The 22,653-nt window shown below is 40.9% G+C and overlaps 1 protein-coding gene across 1 annotated transcript in view; it reads right to left on the bottom strand.

The window, feature by feature from the left end:
• The window catches only part of NPSR1 (neuropeptide S receptor 1), a 60,801-nt gene that overhangs the window by 24,925 nt on the left and 13,223 nt on the right, over positions 1 to 22,653 (bottom strand). The window contains exon 2 of the mRNA XM_072851413.1: positions 22,140 to 22,272. Within this exon, the coding sequence (XP_072707514.1) occupies positions 22,140 to 22,272 (133 nt within the window). The remainder of the gene's footprint in view (positions 1 to 22,139; positions 22,273 to 22,653) is intronic.

The raw sequence follows: 22,653 nt of genomic DNA, 5'->3' as shown, positions 1-22,653 counted from the left end.
CAGAAGTAGTATCTGCCTTTACCAACCTGTCAGTGTTTCAAAATGCAGCATTTTAAACCAGCATTTATCAAAAAGACCAAGAAAACAACTGAGAAGGAGAAGCAGCCTGTTGTTCCTAGAGGAGGCTGAAACACGCTGAATAGGGCACTACAGCATCTACGTCTGGGAAATGGCAGGTACTGAAACAAACTGTGAAAATCCTGGGCCATAAAGACAAATTTTACCCAAGACTCCATTGTAAAATCCCTCTGGATTTTTTATGGGCATGACTGAGTGCAGGCATTGCCTCTACGTGTTTGAGCACAGGAACCGCTCAGTTCAGGAGTTGCTTGTAGCAGCTCGGGTGGTGGGTGCTGCCTTGTATGACCGACGAGCACAGAAATGTGAAAAAGAAAACACTGCCCTTGGAGGGACAAATCTGAATGCAGGCTTGCTGTTGCTGTGAGTGAGACAAATTTTCATGGCAAAAAACCCTCCACAGAGACAGAAGTCCATTATAGAAAACAAATGGAGGTAATTAGTGATCTGGCATGGGAATAGAGACAGGTTACAACTGTCCCAGTTAATCTGTTCACAGAAATTCATTGACTTGATGGCATTGCCAAAGGGATGTACCTTGTGCAGGCTTCAGGATATTTCTTTCATTACAACTAAGGAGGTTAAGACAAAAATCTGTGCTAGCAAGTCTGCAAGAAAATATCTCTATCATTTCATTATTAGTGCTGACACCACTCTTCCCTTATGACACTTACCCTAAAGATGCTGAAAGTCTTTTCTGTCAGAAGTGGAGAGCAGATTGCTGGTAAACTGTGGTAGGTTAAAAAGCTCCAGACGTCATCTCAGCTGCAGTTTGATCATTTTTTCCCCTGGTGAGAACAGTCCTATTAAGTTGGATGTGGTGATCCATGACTTTTTGGTGAAGCTGTGCCTCTTACTGAAATTTCATCCCTCTTTTCATGTCGTTTACAGAGTGATTCCATTTTAATGAGGGATATTTTGTTCTGCTTTGTTGACGGCACCAAGCTGCACAAGGCACCGTGGCAGCGGCAACTCTTTGTAAGGCAAGACAGGGGGTGTGAGTTCCTCATCAGGGCTGAGCATTTCCCATGGCTCATTTTTTTGGGACCTCACCATGTGCGTTCCTGTCACCTACCACTCCCCAAAGAGCACATCCTCTGGAAGCATCAGAAGCAGCAATTTACTAACACCTGCCTGCAACGAAGCGATAGGCCCTTAAAAACAAAAATAGCATCACTGCCCTATTACAGCAATAGGGTGCTGTCCGTGATTTTTGAAGTGATGAGGCAGCCATCGCCGCTCTGCCACTGCTGCTCTGTATCACGCTTGATGCGCTGTCAGCTAATAAGAGACAGTGCCGTGAACTTGCCTTGCAAGTTAGTAAAACCCCTAAGCTGATTTTGTTACAGGGCTGGGGGTGCAAGCAATTTAAATTCAAGTGTACTTAGGGCTCCTGAAGCGGCAGGCTGGCTTGAGGACAGGCACAGGGGAGAAAGAGCAGGAGAAGCTGCCCTGCCTCCCACAGACACCTGTGCAGGTCATTTCATTATAGTCCTTGCTCCCATTCATCCCTTAGTCTGTGCTTTCTGCTGAAAACCACACAGGGCTTTGCAAGTATTTGCTGCACTAGAAATAATTTTGTGACCATGTTAGCTAGAAAACGTACCCACCCCTCCGCTCTCATTGAGCAGCTGATGGTGAAAGAGGTTATGTACCTGCTCTGGGGATCGGTAAGACAAGATACCTGCAAGATATCTAGAAGATGCCTTTTAAAATGATTACATTTTAGCTCTTAAAACACTGGGCCCCCAGGAGCCTGCTGCAGTGCCGCTCCATGCAGCCCCGGTGCAGCAACGGGCTGCACGTGGGGCTTGGAGGGTGCTCAAGGCACAAGGGTGAGAGCCCCCCTCACACTTTCATCCCTTGATAGCCCGTTTGCCTTCTTTGCAATCCCTTCAGGTGCCTTTGCCTGAGTTTGTGGCTGTTTGCAGCCCCTTGCACTGCAGAGCTTCTGGGCATGATGTTGGAGATGGGGCCAATGGGGGGACAGCTGGCACCCCCAGGGGCTGCTGTGAACCTGTCCGCCCTGAATTTAACTCTTTTAGAAGTGTTGATGTGGAGGAGATGTGGTCGTGCTTAGATGGTGCAAGGATCCCAGGTCTCTGCCAGAGAATCCCTGGCAAAGGGGGGAGAAGTGCAAGCCAAAATTCAGGGTGCACTAAGCTTCCATGGGGAATCAGCAAGCACACCCACAAGCACTTCGCTCTGCCACGGTGCTTGTGCTGGAGCACACGTGAGGCAGCAAGTTTGCCACATGTACTAATGATGTGTACTACGCTGCTCTTGTATGTTGTCTCCTTCAGGCCTGGCAGCCTGGAGCAGAACACAAAATGTAATGGATGAAACAAAACTCATCTGAAAATTTTCAAGAGGAAACCTGTTCAGTTCTCCTGTTAAAGCTATGTGGATTTTTTTAGTGGCAGAAGTGACGCTTTTTTCTCCTTCTGGCTCATAGGAGGCAGACAGGAAATTTTCTTGCACTGGGTGAGCATTTTATTTATTTATTGCATTTCTTACATTTCTGCTCTGAGGTTCTCCCTCCCCCTGAGATGAGTCAGTCCCTGTTAGGCTAGATGTTGTAAAGGGTGGATGCAGTGAGGCTCCAGCCTCACTCCAGAGCTCATCCAGGTTAAAAGATGAAGGGCTGAGAAAAGCATGTACTGCACAACGTTAACCTCTTAAGAAACAGTGCTTACGAGAGAGCTGGAGAGCAGGTCCCTAGGAATTAAAATTCAACATGCCCTGCCACTGTGAAGGGCCTTAAGGTTTTGTTTAATTTGCCTTTATTAATTAATCTCTTCTTACCATTCCTTCCCACCCCACCCTTGTTGTGGGGACACAGCTGGAGGGACACAGGGGGCTAAACTGAACCGGCCGTGCTGCAGTGGGGAGCACGGCACCTGCCAAAACAGGGCAGGACAACTGGAATAGCAGTGGCACATCAAATGCAGTGGAGGGTGAGCAAGGAGGAGGACTTGGCTTATAATACCACATCATCCACATCAGAGGTGGTTTCAATCCTCCTGCAAAGGTGAAGAACTGATTGGAGAATTGTTTTCTTGTAAAATCAGGATGTATCATGAACCAATCAGGAAAGTAAAGGCAAATGATTTCCATTCAAATGCTCCCTTCTTCAGACCTCTGCCAATACTATGGTTTGGGATTGGCAGTTCCTCTTAGGGGGGACATGCGGGGGCAGATGAAGTTGATAATAATTCTGAATGTTAGGGCAAAGTTCCCATTTCCTGTCTTGTGTTACTTACACGTAGATGAGAGCGTAGTCTGCTAGATCAAATGATATTTTATTGTATGCAGTTGCTCAGTGGGAAGTTCTGTGTAAAGAGAGAAATTTTTTTGAACAGACCATATAGAATCAGCTGAATATAGTTTCATACTGGGGTTTGAAAAGTGGACGAAGAGTTTCAGCACCTGTTTACACAACAGGTAATGGCAAACCTGCAAAAACCATAGTTAAGGTTCCTGTTGTATCGAGTCCTGTGGCTGTAGGTTTTGAAATAGGAATCAAGCTTCTCTAGGTATACGAACACATGACTTATGCATGCCTGAATATCGAAGTCAAAGTTAAGCAAGAATAAGTGTTCGATCACTATTATTTAACTGTTGGGAAAGTATATTTCAAATGCAACTCATTAATTTAACTCCCCTTCTCTCCTTCAGGCAGAGCAGAACAGGTAGAAAGAATAAAAGCAGCGGGGGGGGGGGGAATCCTGCATAGGGGAGGCTGGCGTCAGTTAGTGTAAATGCAGAAGATAAGCTCCTGTGGATCAGCTTGGCTTACCTACGCACTGGAAAACAAGTACATGCCTCCTCAAAGGACACAGAAATCACACTGTTTGTAACTCATTGCCTCTTCTTTTATTTCAAGTGGTGCCTGTACCTCTAAATTTTCCAGAAGAAATGTACTTTCTAAGATACCAAGTACCAAACAAGTCCATTTTAATTCTGCCCTTCCCCAACATCTTCTACATAGCTTCTTTCGTTATTTCCTCTGAATCCCCCTTACTGATCCTTTTTGGCAACTCTTTACCTCAAGTATTTTAAGGACTGCATGTTCATACCTTGGTCACAACAGCAGCTGCATGATTATTCTCATCTAAAAAATGTGGACTATCCTGGGAATATTTTCTGTTGGTGTAATTCAGGCATTCAGATCCTTATAGTCACCGAATACCTGCACTTCTTACAATCTTGTCTTAGTAGGCTCAGATATTGTTGATGTAGATACTTTAGTCTAAGTAGGAATGGTAAGAATAAAGCCTTCTTTCCTCCCTCGTGGCAAACTGTAAATCTGATTCCCATGATGCTCAAGCAGTGATATTGCACGCTGCAGCTCAATTTTTGTCCAACCGTAGGCTTGCAATTACAGAACAGTAGAAAAATGCTCATTCCCATTTTTGTACCTGCTTTGTCTCCCCTGGTGTTTGCTGATAGCATGAACAAAAGCATACTGGTAAGATTCGTTGGAGAATTGCCTTGTAAAATCATCATGTGGAAAAGGTAGCACATGGAAATGTATACTGCTTTCCATTAAATATACTGCAATGCCAGAACAGACTGAAGATTTCGTAACATATGGTCTGGATCTCAGTCCTATAATTGGGCTGAACTTGGCCAAAATGGACTTCCAAGCATTTGGTCTTAGTAGAACAACTAAGTGTCTGTAGTGCCATATGTGATATCTTTGACCTGAATTCCATAAATCCTGTTAAACCTTTGTAAGCATTTGGTAACCAGCTAGGCAATGGAGTTAAAGGAAGTGACTCTCCACAGAAAACCTGTAAAACACATGAATGTGTCTCGTACAGATTGGCAGGTGAGGAAGTACAGCATGAAAATGCTAGGTGTTTTGTCCTACAACCCTTTGGAAAGATGGGAAAAAGAAAAAATGTTCTATTGTTGGTAGCACAAAGACAATCTAACTCAGGATAATACATAAATATCACTGCTTTAATATGCAAGAAGGGAATAGGAAAAAAATCCCTACCTTCTTAATGTAGCTTTTTGTTTCAGTGCTCTTTTCAGTGCTGCAGAGGCTCTTTCCAGCATAATTTCCAGTCGATTGCAATTAGAAATGCTGTAGTACAGATGATGGACTAAAAGGTGTTAATGATGTATTTGTACATCTAATGTCAAAAGTTTAAAGTCATGTCTTAATGGAAGCTAATGAGATCCTAAATGATGATTCCAAGTAAAATGTAGTCATTATGGCCATACTGCTGGCAGCACTGTGCTTGTGCAATCCTGTCTCTCAACATTTACCGCCAGCATACGAAGAAGCCAGGTAGAAAACTCCACACACCTACCTTCATTTATCAACAGAAGTCAAACTCTCACATAGAGTAACTGTAAAATAAGTGTCCTCTCTGTCAGATGACAATCCTGCCTGTACTTTCAGCAGGAAATCAAACAAGAGTCGATATAATTTAGTGGCAACATGTTTTCCAAGCAATTCAGAAAGAAATCCACTTCCCCCTTAATGCTGAAATGTTGGACCCAAAGGATTACACAGCTTGGCTGCCAAGCACCTTTTATTAAAAACAAAAACAAACGTAGCACAACTGTCATTAGGATTTGAATGTCTGAAACAGGCTGAAGGTAGGAAAACCATAATCAGTCCTTCAGGACCACAGAACAATTCTGTAGCTGTCAAAACAAGAATTAAGCCTTCCTATAAACTGGCATAAATTGACACAGCAAAAGCTGACTGCTGCCGATGTAAAAAATACATAGTTCAGTCCGTTGGCTGCTGAGTGTATCTACAAAGCATATTCAGGGCTTACCACCAGGACACAGGAAAGGTTACCAAAATATCAGCCATCCTAATGTCTGCTTTTGCTCTGGGGCCCCAACGAAAACCCCGAGTTCACCTCTTGCCCTTCATGTTTCCCTGTGCCGCACTGTGTGCACTGAGTGTGATAGGAATATAAAACCAACTGTTCTTCTTGCACTCTGCCTTGTCTAAAAAATGGGTTGCTTTGAAGAAAGTTGTTTATGAAAAGATACATTAAACAGGACCAATGTTTTGCCAGCCAGACTTAGAGATGCTGCTGCTCTCTTTTCCCAAAGCACGTTACTAATAAAATAAAGGGTGTGCTTATGCCACCCATGACACTGTGTCCATGGGCTGTGGCACAGCATGAACCTGGTGGATCAGATATTTATTGGTGTGGCCAAGTCAGCCCTCTCTGACAGCGCTGGATGTGCACACTCCTTTCCTGGGGTCCAAAAGAGTTCAACCTGAGACCAATATGAGGGCACACAGAGCCCCGAGACTTGCACAGAGCTTTGCTAAAATGGAGTCAAAGTTTCCCACCAGTGTCAAGAGTCGTTGGATGAGATGTGATTTTTGGTTCGAGGGCTAAGCCAGCCAGCAGCTGTGTCAAGGTTGCAATCCCAGCCCAAAACTGAAACCATGGCATGCTAAAACCATAAAGGAAATTAGTTTTTTCAAAACATCTGGCTTCTCTTCCTGACCAAAAAGGTCTGGGTATCTTTGAGATATAAAATCTGGATTTTCCCTGCAGGTAATTCAGTGAGATTGATGAGTGTAAAAAGTGTAAACAACAACTCTCATTTAAAAGCTAAAATCGATTTACTCGTGCCTTTTCCACATCCTCTCAGTCAGCATCCTAGCAAAGTTCTTCTGGAATTGGAATGTCTTCCAAAATAGTGAATGAGTATGAACTTTTGTATTTATTCACAATTCACACCAAAAATGTAACTCTGTGGGAAAAGCTTTATGCAGATCAAAGTGTCTTTCTCCACTTTTGGAGCAATGAATGGTCAACCAAGAAGAGATGTGAATATTTTTAGCAGCCTCTTAGGAGAAATATATGACTTAAGCCACAGACTGTATAAATCCAGCAATCCGATGAATTTATAACGTCACTATCTTTTCAAGAACATTTTCTGCAAAGCATAAAAAATGTATTGTGGAAATGTTGTTTGCTGAAAACAACGCTAACCTGCCAAAGCACTTATTTGAAAATGTATTTGATACACATTTGAGTGGGTGCTTAAGGATTTGCAAATACAAATGAAAATGCATGCTATCTTGCAAGAGTAGGTAGTGCATTCGTTTGTGACATTTCAGGATGATCAAATTAGTCCTGAGCAAGAGCAAAATATTTTGTTTGTGACATTATCTGCACACAAAGAGGTCCAATAAAAGAACTCAAAAACATTTCCTTTTTCAGATCCTTTCAAATTTACATTGACATTATAAACCATGTAAGTGAAGCACAGAGTTATTTAAAAGCATACCTGTAAGGGGTATGGTTTTGGAAGCACTGCTTTGTTTTTCTCATGGATCTTGTTGAATCAATTTTTTCCAGTCTATTTGTATTAGCTGGGTAGAGCGTTCACAGAAATGCAATTGTGTATTGTAATTTCACTTTGATCACAGTCATTTTCTTTCTTGTGTTTCCCGAGCAGTCTTCTAGAAAATACAGCAGTAATGGTATGCAGCAGTGGATATTGAACTGCTTGCAAACCACTCAGGCAGCTCATAAAAACATTATTAAAAGGCAAATGCCCTTTGTGCTCATAACTTCTAAACTATGCCAGCTGAAGTGCTTTAATACTTCTAATGCATTGTAATATGTTGAGATGTGCTCTGTTGGAGTTAGTGCTGTGGCTTTCCAGCTGACAGCTTGTGCTCTCCTGTCAGTCACTGGTTTGATTTGACTCTGACTCTCCCTGCAGTTCAAGAAGACGGGTGTCTGAGCATGGTTTGCCGGGAAGCTCGATGACTGGCAAGGGGCACATATATTCTTCCTGGAGTCGTCCCTCATCTTCTACAGAAGGAACCTTTTCAGAGCATGCTGAAGCATCTCCCTGCTACCAGTGAGTGTCCTCCTCCCAAACCACGGAGGCTCTGGAGATGCCCAGTCCTGCGAAGGTGCTCTGGCTTACCTGCTAATGTGAGTCTGTCCCAAAAATCGAGGCTCTGGGAGAGCTGTGAAGGCCACAGAGGGAAAGAGGGCTTTCTGTCCCCATGTGCTGTGAGCGCTTCACTTGGTAAAATAATAATGGAGCTATTTTAAAGACATCCTTGCTGTTCACTGAGGAAGTGGCATATTGCTTTGGTTTCTGGATGCATTAAACAGACATCTTCCCCTCTCCTGGTTATCCCTTGCTCAGCAATGTCCATGACTGTAATGTTCAGACATGTGAGTTTACTCCTTTACATAAAGAATTGGGAGCTCATCTGAAGATGTGCTTTCTCTCAAAATCAGGCCCTGTGCAGGTGGCCTGCATCTTTCCACATGTAGAGAAGAGAAATATTTGCCACAGCTTTAGCAGCTGAATGAGTATTGCCAAACCTCATAGCATACTGGGGACTCTTCCCATCATGGCAGCTGCCCTGGGTTCAGTGTAGTTTTTTCCTCATTGTAGATTTTTTTTTTCTGTAAAGTTTGCTGTAATTATCTTAATCTTTTGTCTATCTTGCCTATTTCTGGCATAAACTAAGCATCAACTTTATACTGTCTACAGGGTCCAGGTTTTGTAGCCTAATAAATCTTTCTGTAAATCACAGTTATAAAGGTTGCAGAATATGTTGGAAAATCTAACACCTTCACACCGACAACAGGGACCAATCTAGCCAGCATCAAATTGTCAACATATTATTTATTTTTTCAGTTGGCCTCAAGACCTTTATCCCAAATAACAATTTCTTTATTGGTGTATGATTTCCCCCAAAAGGGAAATTATTTTTCTCTTTTGGTGTATTAGTGGAATACACTTTCCCTTTCGTAATGAGTAAACTGTACTGCCTTCTTTTCCTCCTCTCCACTGCTCCCTTCCCCATCCTCCACTCCCTGCTCTAAATGTTGATATTTGATAATTTGATAGCTTTGGTCTAGATAGGAGAGTGAGTGTTCCTCCCAGAAAGAGCACTTAAAAGTTATTTTCAATGGTGCCATTCATGTTTTCACCGTACTCAGAAGAAGGCAGAAGACAATGAGCTGAAGTCTAAATTTAAGCACACTAGCTGCTCTGTGCTACATTCCTTTGAAGATGGTATGTGCTTACAGTAAACTAGCTTCAGAGTGCAATACATGTTTTTAATGTCATCGCTGACAGAAAATCCATACTTGAGGTAGCATATACTCACATTCTCCCCTCCAAAACACTTTCATGCTGATTTCCATCAGCCACCCATTTGCTACAAGGCCTGAGAAGATGGCCAACACTGAACCTCCATCCCACCCACTCTACAATGAGATAGATCGCTGTCATCTGAGATTCTACATGCCCACACAACTCAAAACTTCTGTTTGAACAAGTTTGTCCTGTAGAGGACACAAAAAGTGCTTTTGAGAAACACCTGAAGAGTGCAAAAGGTGCCATATTTTGAACAAAACCTGTTAGTTTACTTACTTACTGCATGGAATGCAAACTGGGTATTTGGAAGGTACTTGATGAAAACTATGTTTGTGGTGATGGGGCTGCTATTCCAGGTAACTTGCCAAGCTACAAGCGCTAGCACACCCATGCAGGGAGACTTAGAGACAATCTTCACTTATAGCCAGGTTGCAAAGGTACAGGACTGATTTGTTTGAGAAGATTCAGTGTTTGAGAGAGGTAAGATTTTGCAGCATAATATTCTGAGAGGACCCTTCAGAGAAACTAGGCTGATGTGCAACTGATGTGGTTGACACTTATTAATATTAGATTAGATACCTTTGCAAAGCAAAGATTTCAGGTGGGTGGGGTTTTTTTCACTATGTTGTCTTTTGTGTATTAAAATTTAATGAGAGCTTCTGACTTAGAGCAATGAGATTTGCGACTAATAACTCTTTGACACAAAGAAATTTATTTGCTGTTTCATAGGGAGTTTGAGTATCACAGGGCTGTAAAAACTCATCAGAGAAGATCATCAGAGATTGGAAATGCATATATTGCACAAATGAATCACTGCTGTAACACAGTCTTCACGGGTGTCATGCAGCCAGTATTGTGAGGCTTACTCCAAATGGGCTGTGCCATCTAACAAGCCCAGTATTTAAAATGTGTCAGGCTTGCTTTGTGCTGGCATGTGCTTCTGTCAGGGAAATCCAGGAACCCAAATTTAAATTGATTCTGTAAATGAAAGATGGAAGAGGTGACATGGTATCCTCCTTTTAGAGAGATGAACAAAACACTGAACAACCTTCACTTTTCCAGGGTTCTGAACAAAGCTGGCCTCAGAAGTGGTGATGCTGGATTCCATGCTAGGGCTGACAGGAAAAGGCACTGCTGCTTTTCAGCCTTTTTAGAGGGGATTGCTACTGACTTCCATGAGCAAAGGTCCATGGCCTTGCAGTTCTGGAGTAAAGACTTTAAATAAGAGAGAACATCCCCTTGATTTTTAAATATTTTGCATGTTTCATTAAAACAAAGAAGACTGAGCAACAAATGACATTTATTGTATTTCAGTTGACTTGTCAGATATCACTGGAGAGACAGTTTCCTAAAGAGCAGGATGAAATTACCGTATTTAGTATACCTTAAATTGTTTTTCTGGACTTAGTAGCAACATAGCAGTAACTCCAGCAATCCCATAACACGTTAGAAAACCAGTGTTTATACAATCCCTATCTCTGTAGCATGGGAAAGCCATTTTCTACGAAGGCTCTCCATCCCTCCCACATGTGGCATCAGTTCCTGGTTTTCTCCCTGCCTACGTGAGCTGGAAAGTGAAAAGGGATAGAAATCAGTTCGTCCTTTCACAACTAGAAAATACCCATCCATAGAACAACACCATCTTAAAATGTAGAGGTGTGGTACTCATCTCCACAGTTAAGGTTATACTAAAAAGCCAGTAGATAAAAAGCTGTCCTGGTGTATCCAGTGGATGGGATCTGATTTTTGCTATTAACATTATTTCTTCAGTTCATAAAAATATGACTTCATAAAAATATTTACACACACACACATAAAATACCGGGGGTTTTGGTTTTGGGTTTTTTTTTGTTTTTTAGGAAATAGTTAAACTTCTCTTTTTGTCATGTTTTTTCAGGTTCCTACAGCTTCAAAGCAAACTGTGTCCTTGTGCTGAAAACCCCCTATTCCCTACTTCTAGTTTGCAGGTTTCTGTCATGTTTGGATAATATTTTGTCTATCATTCCCTTTTGCTAGTTTACAATGAAAGTACAAACATCTTGCAAGTAAAATTGCTTCTGTTCGTTATCAGTAACATCTCAATCTAAGAAATCAGCGTGATCAACCAACTGCTTCTACTTTTCAGTGCTGTTATCCCGGTTCCTTAAGAAGTAGCAAGAAGTCTGACGTGGAAGTGAAATGTCTGGGGGTTTGTCCAGATGTAATTTCCATCCTATTTTGACTATTCCTGTTCTTGTTAAGCAGGTCTTCACCCATCTCTTTTTCTTGCTACTGCCTGCCTAACTTAATAAGAGTGGAGAAATATATGACTTACCTGCAAGTTTCCTTTGGATTTCAAAGTTTGGGCTATGGAGTTTAGAAACCTCAGTTTAACACTGACAAAGCTTTCTTTTTTTTTTGTGTGTGTGTGTGTGTGTATTAAATCTGTGCAGAAACAGAATGAGCTGCTAAAATGCATCCATATCCACATTGCATCCTTCAGTAATTTCAGGTTGTTCTTTCCGCTAACACAGAGGGGCACGGCAGTTATCTGCACTGCAAAGGTTCTCCTTTAAGGTTAATCATGCAGCTGTAGTGTTACTGCAGAGGTTTGGAATAACATTTGTCATTTAAGCTACACTTTTTTTCCAGACCTCACTTCAATAAATTGTCTTTTTGGCAGAGCCCAGAAAAGTTTGGACAAATTCCAGATGGCTGTTTAGAAACAGAGCTGAGCACAAAAGAAATAATCATACATTTTCCATCAGGTAACATGTTGATATGCCTTGCTGCACTTAAAAATAAATTAAAAAAAAAGTAGTGAGGAATACCTTCTCTGTAAAACTTTGTATTTGCGAGTGGGTTTTGAGTCAGAGCCTTCTGAGGTCTGATTGAAACAGTGGAAGATTAGGTTCTTAGTTGTCAAAGATGAATAGTAATCCTGACATATTTGGTGACGTACAAATACTGGAGGGCTTTATATAGTCAACTTTAGGGATCTAAATTAGGGATTGAATCCTTCTGTACAAGTCAGTGAAACTTAAAGGCAGCTGAGAGTGTTTTCCTCTATTGGCTATAAATGGAGCACAGGGAGAGTGACTTTGTATCTTACCTACAGTGAGGCACCTAAAATAGATGGCATGAATAATCCCTAAAATGAATACCAGTGTGCAAGAATGCAGTCATGAAACTTAATCCAATTATCTCTATGACAGTTATGTCCCATTCTACTACCCAGGACTGATGTCGAGCCGTATGCTTTCATTAGAACTACTTCCATACTCATGGCAAGAAGCTAACAGAGTATTTTCCCTCCACCTTCCCTGCTAATAATGATGCCATATAAAGCAAAAGGTGTAATGCCCTGAATAACAGTAACTTCCTCCGGTGAAGAAGGTCACAGATTAAAATCCCCTTGGATCAAAGACCTGCAAATGTAGGTTGTCACCAAAGTACTCAACTGCCTACCTATAAGAGAAAGAAGGTGTCTGAAGATATTTGCCTAATTCACATTCCACTAGGCTAACTAGAAAAGTTACTAAGATTAGAATATTGTTCTTTTTGATATTTCTTTCAAATACCGCACAGTCACTCTAGCGTATGGATGCAGACCACATTGCATTTTTGTCTTACAGCCCTCAAAAGTGCTGTAGTCAGTCAGGTAAACCTTTATAATCTCCACACAGCCCTACTGGTATCAGCAGAGCTGTGATGGTGCAGTAATTTAGCTGCACAGTGCAGGGCTCGGCACAGGGTTAGAGAAATTACATTGAAGGTAAAAGGGTGAGAAAAGCTACTAGCAAAAAGCGGCTGAAAGGAAATGCTTTCATTTTAGTCACACAGATGTCTAGTCAGGAAAAGCATTTGTATGCAAAGATCTGGAATAATGACAGCTCCTTTTAAAATAATAGAAATGGTAAATGTGGATCTCCTATGTGGAAATCTGTAGGTGGGGAAGTGGAATCAAGCTTAGGCTGTGTGTGTGTGTCTGTTGAAATGAGAAGATGGTGCCTTTGTATAAAGATAGGGCATCTAAGGTCATTCATCATTTTTTAATCCTTTCAGAAATGACTTATTACCCAGGAAAGGCAAACAGAGCGACTGATTCCATCTTAGTTTAAAAATGTATGATCTGAGGTGAATTTTGGGAGATAGGATTGCACAAGATGTTCCACTAATATTATTATTTCCATTGTGGGAGTGTCCAGGGGCCCAAGCCTTAGGGATGGCATTCAAAGGCACTCCTAGGTGACTTAGGAACAGAAATCTGGTGCCTGCTTGTGATTTTAAACATACATATACACTGCAAAGGAATAATCATTGCTACTGTATTAAATGTTTATAGGCATATTGTAGCTAGTTTTTCTCTGCTTTAGAAGCAGAGGGATTTGTGGACTGAAGCCTATTAAGTCCCTAAAGGTTATATAAGGAAAGAGTCAAATTCTTTGTACAGGAATCCACACCCCTACTGAAAATAAGTTATGGCTCCACAAAATAAAAGTTAAAAAAGATTTCTCTGGCTTGAGAGTGTTATAGTGACTGAGATGCAGATGAAATGAGGGCATCTCATCTTTGTTGCTAAATTCTCAGGGTCCCAGGTGGTCCTGTGCAATGTGAAAAAACCCACATCACCGTATCTTACACTGACATTGGTATTGGAGCTATTGGCAAGCTGGGAGAGTGTGTCTGCTGTTTTGCAGTTGCAGAGGGGATACAGTTCATATCGCTAGGCACTTTGAAAATCCCACTCTGAACAACCAAACTGTACCCTTCCAAAACTCTTTAGTACAGTATTTAGATGCTGTACATTGAGTAAATAGGAAAGAAGACTTTTTTTCATGAGTTCTCCTTGCCTGCAGGGACCTCAGCTCTATACTTGGAGCTATGCTGCAGAATGTTTTTTGCTACCTGTAAGGGATCTGAAGACCACTGCTCAGAGACAACAGGCTGAAAAATGCTGGTTTAAGGATGTCTGCCTAGTGCGTTATGATTGCATTAATTACAAACCATGAATCATGGACATCTTGTTCCTGCAATTGTAAGATTAAAGTAGGCTATATAAATAACAGTCATTACAGGGTTTTTAAGTGGATGACCATTCTTGCTTCCAGTAGCAAATTTGGAGATCTCATTATCTTTATATTTCCACTAATGGGAGGGACATTGCATTCTGCTGTTATAGATACACCACTTCAGCTGTTTTTGCTTTTGTGCCAGCACTACTGTTTCCTATTGCAGTGAGCTACAATGGATAGAGTCACAGCAAACACGAATATTGTGTCCAGCCCTGGACTTTCCAGTGAGCCCTTAAGAAGGTATATAAAAATACGTGACCATTAGGCAAAATACAGAGTACACAAGCTTAGGTCCAGGCTGGTTAAAAACACTTTGAATTCGGTTTGGAATTGGAAACTAAAGCAGAAGTAGTTGTCAGCAAACCTACAGCTCATTTCTACACTCTCAGAGCGTCCCACCTCTACAAGAGCTCCCTGATGGGGCACTAACCAGCCTGCTTTTTGGGGTACCATGTTCTAGATTAAAACTCTCTGGCTACTGCATCGAGATCAGCTCCATCGCTGTTTCTTTGTCTTTCCTAGCATATGTCCTTGACTCCAATTCTCTTGCCCACGTACATAGAAGGCAAAGGCAGCCCAACTACCTTACACCATAGGATTACTGCCAGTCCTCCAAGGCCACCTTTTTTCTTAGAGCCTCAGTCTTGTGGGAGCATAACTTTACCTTTTCAAGGAGAGTCCATTTTGCACCAAAAGCAGTTTCTTTTACATTAAACCTCACAAGGAAGTTGTGTAACTAGATCGAATGTTTGTGTGCTAGTTCCAATTTCACTGTTCTTCCTACACTACTAGACTGCATTGGAGCAATGTCTTTTCAGGATGCCAAGTTCTCTGTGTCAGACCTCTAGCTTCATGATTTCACCTCTAAAACATGAAATCTACTTTGTTTTCCATGACCATTTTCCTTTGGTTGTATGGCCAAACACTGTGAAATAGAGGTCCTGATACCCCCAAAGAGACTATGTCTCCTTTGCATGAAGCTTCTTTCCGTTGCTCGGTTTTGATGCTAATGCTCAGTCTTGGTTTCCTTGCCTAACTTCTGAGGATATTCCACTTTTTACCCCATCTACTTCAGGCTTGGTTTTGGAGAAAATGCATTTTAGGAGGCATGCATGTATTGGATATTTTCTATTTTCCTCAGGAAAGATCGAGTCTCATGTTGACTAACCATATATGCAGACAGGAATTATTATATTAGAGACATACAGAAATATTCCTGGCTGTTCACAATAAGAAATCTAAGAGTCTAGTAAAACATGATTCATAATAGCAAACTGGAATTGTATAGAGCCAGTGTCCAAGTTACTTACTATGATCTAGGGTACTATGACTCATCTTCAAATCTGAGTTAAAGTTCAAAGGAGAATTTGAGTTTCTGCTAGGTGGTATTAAATCGCCACAAATGGCAATGGATATCAAATCTGGTTTGCCATGTGCTACCAAGGGGTATTGCAGGCAGTGACTACATTTATCTTATCCTACATTATGTCTCAGTTTTGGGGGGGTACACTAATACATACCTAGCTTAAAGTAAGTTCCATGTCATTTTCCAGTTACTGAATTAGTCTTCTTGTCAGAATCAGGATGGAAAATGATTGCTTTTTCTTCAGGCTACTAATGCAGCCATGCAATGAATTTTCTTATTCACTCCGAGTCCAGAGAACCTGACATAGTTTCATGGGGTGCACTGAATAAGTAACGTTAATATTGTTGTGTTTACTCCCAGAGACCATTTTTGCTCTTGGTAAATGGATTCACATTTATTCTGTGAATGCAAAATGAACAGTTGTACTAAACGCTATGGTTTCTCTAGCCTGCAGAAGAAAGGTGGATATAATCTATTTCTTTCCCTGTTTTGCAAGCCATGTGTACACTCAGGTGATTTGCAGAGTTGTTGGACTTCCAGCTAGGTGTTCAGGAATCAGGCTGCTTCCAAAATTGGGGTATTTAGATGCCATTGGGTACTTTGGCAAATTTCAGTGTCTGTGCCTTAGGGAATATTAACAAATGGCACTCTTCCTTCCCATTTTTGACATATCCTTTTCAGTAGTGATGGGAACATGTAGAACACAGACGATCCATTAGCAGAGACTCTTTCCTTACCATACATTAATTACACTTTCAAGAGGTTTTAGGACATAATGAACACAAGAAATGCAGATATCCTTTTTTCAATTTTATCAATGAACTCTGCAGTACAATTGTAACTTCCTCCAAGTCTTCTTTTCCGCAGGTAGGATAATGATGCCTCTCACCTTTCCTCAGCCTTCATTTTTTTCCGACAAATTAGCAGAGAATAGAGGTGTGGAAAGGGGAGAAAGCCATGGATTTCTGGGAACTGTTGGAATAAATGCTATTTCAGCTCAGCATTCTGCATTAGTTTTCTGTGTCTTGGGTGGGCAATCATGTAAATCACATGGCAGGTTCCAGCCAAGACCCAGCTGGCAAGGTATAAGTTTTCCAGTATAACTGGGAACTCTATCAGCTCTTTGGCTGCCAACAGTCCACCTCCATTAAGGTGACTTGCTGAGTTAGCTGCTAATTGGCTCTATGCAATTAACTTCCAATGCTCACAATCACTTTGGTGTCTAAGGTACATGTAAAAGTGATGAATTCATATGCATGATTTCTCTGAAGTGCAGAAATATTACAAGTACCATTTTCCAGATGAAAAGCTGGAACAGAGACAACTATCTGTTAATATTGTTCTACATGTTAATTTTTGTAATGGTGTTATTATATTAAGCTTTTGTACAGATCAGGGAGTAACAACTCATCTTCATTCCTTCAAGTCACATAAACAAGGAAGAAAAATAATGAAGGACAGGCACTGTCCATTAAAGCAGTCAGTGCTGTAGTGGTTTTGGTCTAGAAAATTTAAAAAAAAAAAAAAAAAAAAAAGAAGAAGAAAAGAGGGACGATTTCTAATGTGTTTGTCCATGTTTAGCTGTTGTAGTAGTAGAGTTAGATGCACCTATTTAGTGCATTTAACTAGCAGATTAGTTGGCAGACTCTGCCTTCAGTCATCTTAACCAAAGTCATCCCAGAAGTTGGTGGCTGAGCCCAGTTGGTTTTAGTGCCACAGTCATACTCTCTCTGGGCAGAAGCAGCACAGAAAATAAACACTCCTTGCTTTAGCAGGGTCCATTTCCACCTATTTGCTCACATAACTCTCTCGTAGCACATTTTCAGTGTATTGGCTTTTTACTAAACACTGAACAAAATGAGTGCAGTTGCCTAAGGACCAAGGCCTCCTGTGGTCCAGCTTTCTGGGAGCAACTGAAGAAGGTGGCAGCAATATAAAAAGACACTTTTAAAAATACCTCCTTGTCTTCTTAATGTCATTCTCAAGTCATCCCTTAGGATTTGGTATTTATATCACAATATAGGCTGTTGCTAAATACTTTTACAGGTCATCTTTTGTTTTTCTGTTTACATGTAAGCTACCATAGACGTTAGCTGATGTCGTTTTTATTTTCTCTCTTCATTACAGACACAGCAATACCTAAGTGAGCATGTATTTCTAACCAATTCTGTCAGCCTATGGCTTAAAACTGGGCATGCGGTAAAGTGCCTACACATATTTCTACCCCTAACAATGGACAAAATCTAATACGGTTCTTCAGGTACTGATTTCTGCTAAATGTTGGACTAGAAAGAGAAACTCACAGATCTAATGGTCATGACACTTCCAGCTCCAACTTTCCCGATGTTAATGTTGGAGAACAAAACCTCAATAAACTGTGCACTTTTGGTCATTAAAAGGAACTTAAATACATTACTCTGTCAGTAGTAGTAGAAGTTGGATGAAGAATAATGAGAAGTAAAATACTTTTCAGCAAAGTTTTTTAATGTATTGCTTGATTGGTTTTAGAATTGGTCAAATAATAACAGTTTTTGTTGAATGGACTGTTTAGCCAATAAATGACATTTCTTGTCCAATGCTACTCAAATAATTGCTTTATATATGCTCATGTCCACTGCTTTTACGTTTTGAGAGTAGAGTTAAGAAGGCCTTCATTTGGTAGAGCTGAGTAAAGTGATCCAAATGGATATAAATGTGTGGACAAACCATCTTTTCTGAAAACAACCATATTTCGCTTGAAAGTTTCCAGCGTGATACAGTACCTGTGAACTCTCCCATCTGTCAGACCCCACTCTTTGATCTTGAACCACTCGGTGAATTCAGTCAGAGGCAAAGATCTTAAAGACACTAAGACTCTGAAGTTATGTGAAATGGCATCAGGCAGGGAGACGTGTGAGAGGTTTCCTGCCGGGATAGATAGCTACACCATGAGCATAACTTGTGCGAAACTCAAAGAAATCTATTTGGGAAAAAGTGTTTAGAAATACCCTCCTCACAGGGTAATCTTCAGAGCTTACACTTTCTGAGAAACTAAATTGCCTTGGAGATACAAATCTGTAGGAAACATAGCTTTAGTTTCAGTCTTCACAGACAAGCTTGTTTCTAAGAAAAAACATTTTTACAAAAAAAGGAATTATGCCCAAAAGCAAACTGAACACAAGGCAAACATGGCAATATTCCTCTTTGTTAAACTAGCTGATGCTGAGTGATTAGTACTATTGTTCAACTCAGCTGTTAACTCTTAGCTGATTTCCTAGTGCTTAATTCCCAGATAATTTCAAAGAGATTTATGCATGAGCTGAGAGTTAAACATAGACTTAAATGTGGTACTGACACAGGCATATATTTACTATGAAATATTCTGAACCCAGGCTTCAGCAACATCTTTAAGCACACTGAAGTTGAAGGGATTACTCACATTCCTACAGATCCTTGCAGCCTTGAGCACCACATTGAATTATGGTGTAGTAAGGGATCAGCATGGGTCTTATCTCTGAATTTGCCGAGTGGGTTGAACCACTGAATTCTGGCGGTGTTGAAAGAAGCCTCAATCAGTTAGTCACTTCTCTTCTGCATCTGGCTTGGCAACCAGTCAAGGACGACAACAGTGCTCATTTCCTATTCATGTATTATGCACAATTTGCTTTGAATACCTTGTTTATTCTAACACAAAGGCTATATTTTAATTTCATTTTGGTATTACATTAGTGGGAAGACATGAGAATTGAGGACACTACTCAACTATCGAGCCACAGATCAATAGACAAAAAGTTTTTAAATGGCTTTGAAATGCCTACATTGATAAAGCTATATCCATTATTCTTCTCTCTGCTACTAGAGTAGAAATAATAAATATTTTAAGAATCCCAAAATAGATGGAAGTAGTAATATAGACTAAGCAGAAACTGTTTGCCAGGAGATTAGACTTTAGTTGGTAGGATTTAAATATGCCTGGCATGTCAAAGCAATGTGACAAGCCAGTGTTTTCATAATGTTCTGCGTCTACCTCATAACTTGTTGTGAAAGGATTATGACTGTTGCCAGCTTGCTTTGTTCTTATTAATATTTTTGAAGATAAGAAAGTGAAATGGCTCAATTTCAGAAATTAAGTCATTTCTTTGTGCCAAAATACTGACAGGAACTCTTGGTGCGGGAAGATAAATTAGAGTTCTGACTCCTGCATCACAAAAAAAGAAGTCAACACTGCTTGAAAGGAGCCTTGCTGTTCAAGCTGGTGTTACTTCTTTTAACATTGCAGATGTGAATGTCAAGTGAGTTTTCTATGTGAATTTCTGTAATAGGAAATGGAACAGCCTGTTGAACTCAGGCACTTTGAAGGTCTGATTTTAAAAGTCAGGGATAATTTTAGGGAAGAGGAGGTCAGAAGGATCAGCAAGTGGAACACGCGGACCTCAGTCAATATTGTAACGTCAGCTGTATAGCACTATTTGCAGCCCACCTCTAATGGGACATTTGCCTTCTTGTCTTTGCCACTGATTATTCCAGCTCCCTCAAAACTGCACTTGCAATGCCGTCCCCTCCTTTCATGTAGATGGTATTTGAACCCCTAGTGAATAGCTTTCTATCCACCTCTGTTCTAATCCAAAAAGTCAGCTTTTCCTATGGGTCCAAAATGGCAAAACTCCCACCCAGGCCCTTACCCACTGCAGCAACAGCAGTAGCCTCCTCCTAGTACACCTCATGTGGACCAGCCTTCTCCTGAGCTATCCTAGTCCAGACACTTCTGTCTGCTTCTTGCTTTATTCCTTTGACCTGGACACCCGTGTCTTATGCTGGTTCTTTCTCTGCTGCAGCAAATACATTGTTTTCTTACTAGGACAAGACCCTTTGCTGTTTAGTTGAGCTCTTCCTATTAGGACCCATCTTCTATTACCATGCTGGTGTATGTCTATCACCATGCCAGATGCACACACAGGGTCATTTTCCACCCTCCCCTCTTCCAAAGCCCTTCTCATGATGGTTGTCCCCAGTACTCTGCTCGCTGATGACAGTAGGTAGAAAATGGACAGTGTCCACCTGGGGCTTCAGTTGCTCTTCTGCTCTGTGCCTGTACTACTGTTTGGTTGCCTACCTTTTACCATCTTCCGTATATTCATCTGGGATTGGGAGCTCTTTGAGCAGAGACTGGCTATTTTGAAACTCCTGTGAACAGTGTAATGCTTGATCTGTGACTGATGCTTCCAAACTGTGCTGTGAGGCTGTATCAACACACTTTACCTGATGGAAAATACCGCTGGCACATGAAGGAAGTGACATGAAAGTCACAACTGAGATAAGAAGTGAAACCATTTATTACAGATGACTCACAGGCGAATAGGAAAACCAGCCGTCAGCACCCCAGAAGAGGAATCACTGCAAACCTTCACCTCCTCACCTTGCAATACTTCTTACATCACCTGTAGTTATGGGCCAGTCCCTTTGCATCACTTTGCACACCTTGGTCTGTTTCAGCTGTTTCAGTATTTCCAACGGGTCAAGCTCCAGGGCAGACATGGTTGAAACCATGAGCAGGAGTTCATTTACTTGCAAAGAATACAGGTTGAAAATTGAGGAGTGTGGTCCTTTGCTTTTCCAGTTTAAGCAGAGATACAACAGACATCAAAGGAGGATGCAATATTGCTGGGAAATCACATATTAAATAGCTCTTTAGTGGAAAAGTGCTGTAATTCCTACCATATCTTACAAAAAAATGCAACAGAAAGCATACAGATATATCCTATATACACAAACAATACAACACAGCTGTCTTGTAAGCAGGGATTAGTAGCAGGACACTGTTATAGAAACGGCACATATTTTCCCTTGGGAAACTTAAAACCCCACAAATTTAGTCCATTCAAAGCCACAGAGAAACAATGTGCTGCTTGTTTCCTTTCCTAGTTGCTGAGATTGAAATTTTACAAACCAGGTTTCTATCCATTTTCCCTTTTGTTTAAAAACTACAAAGTTCTTGGATCAGCATCCTCATTTCCATTCAAAAAAATTAGCTAAATGCATTCCTCTCCACATTTACATTTTTATATTTTCCTTACTTGGTTAAACCAGACAACATGAAGTTATTTTCATTCTTCAATGCAAGAGCATAATTGATGGAGCAATACCGTTGTTAAGTACTTTAGAAAGGGTTTTAGTAGAAAAACACAAGAGATTCATCTTAAACTAGTTTAATTTAAACAGTTCCATGACAACAGCTGTGGACATAACTTCTGGGAAATGTGGATGCAAATTCAGACTGGAGGATAAGACTCAGTGAAATCAATGAGTTGCAGCTGCTGCATCTGACACAGACACTACTACATCTAGCAACATCTTTTTAGATCAGAGGCAGACTGAGCCCTAAGATAAGCAGCCATCCATCTGTCTTATGACAAGCTGCAGCTGGACATTAGGTGGCAACTGAATTCTTCACCACTCAACTTGCATTTTCTTATTTGTCATTTTAATAGTGATTCCTGTGCAGTTCAGATACCCTTTCCCCTCCCATACACTACCTGTGATTGCCAACTGTGTAATGAAGAAGGTCATTCGAGATTTCCGTTTCCTCCTCCAGGTAGAGAAGAGCACGATGGCATTTCCAGCAATTGTGACAATAAAGAGAATCCAAAGAGTCACCAGCTGCTCTGTCTGCATTAGAGAGAAGGAAAAAAAGCATATCGGTAGGTGGGTGGGTAGTGACTTGGGTTAAGCCAGTCAGTTGTCCTAGGACAAATGAGACGACAATAGGAAAAAGGAGAGAAATTTGAGTTTTGCCAATTGATTTCTAATTATTTAGTCTAAAAGATATCCTTGCTCTTTCAGAAAATACTTAACATGCATCACTGCTGGTGATGTTCATTCCAGTTTGCTTTGCAGTGGCTGTATATTATTTCTATCTTCACAAAACCACTAGCGGTGTCTGTGTTCGGCACTTAACGCTAAAATGAGAGGCAGCCCTCAGTTTTCTCGTGTTGCTCCAGCAAGCTGTGAAATAACCAGCTGCCTCACTTTGTAAAGAATATTGATAGA

This window comes from Ciconia boyciana, chromosome 2, assembly GCF_034638445.1.
Source record: "Ciconia boyciana chromosome 2, ASM3463844v1, whole genome shotgun sequence".
NCBI lineage: Eukaryota > Metazoa > Chordata > Aves > Ciconiiformes > Ciconiidae > Ciconia > Ciconia boyciana.
Note: the sequence above shows the minus strand (reverse complement) of the source record. Positions and strands in the feature narration are given on the sequence as shown.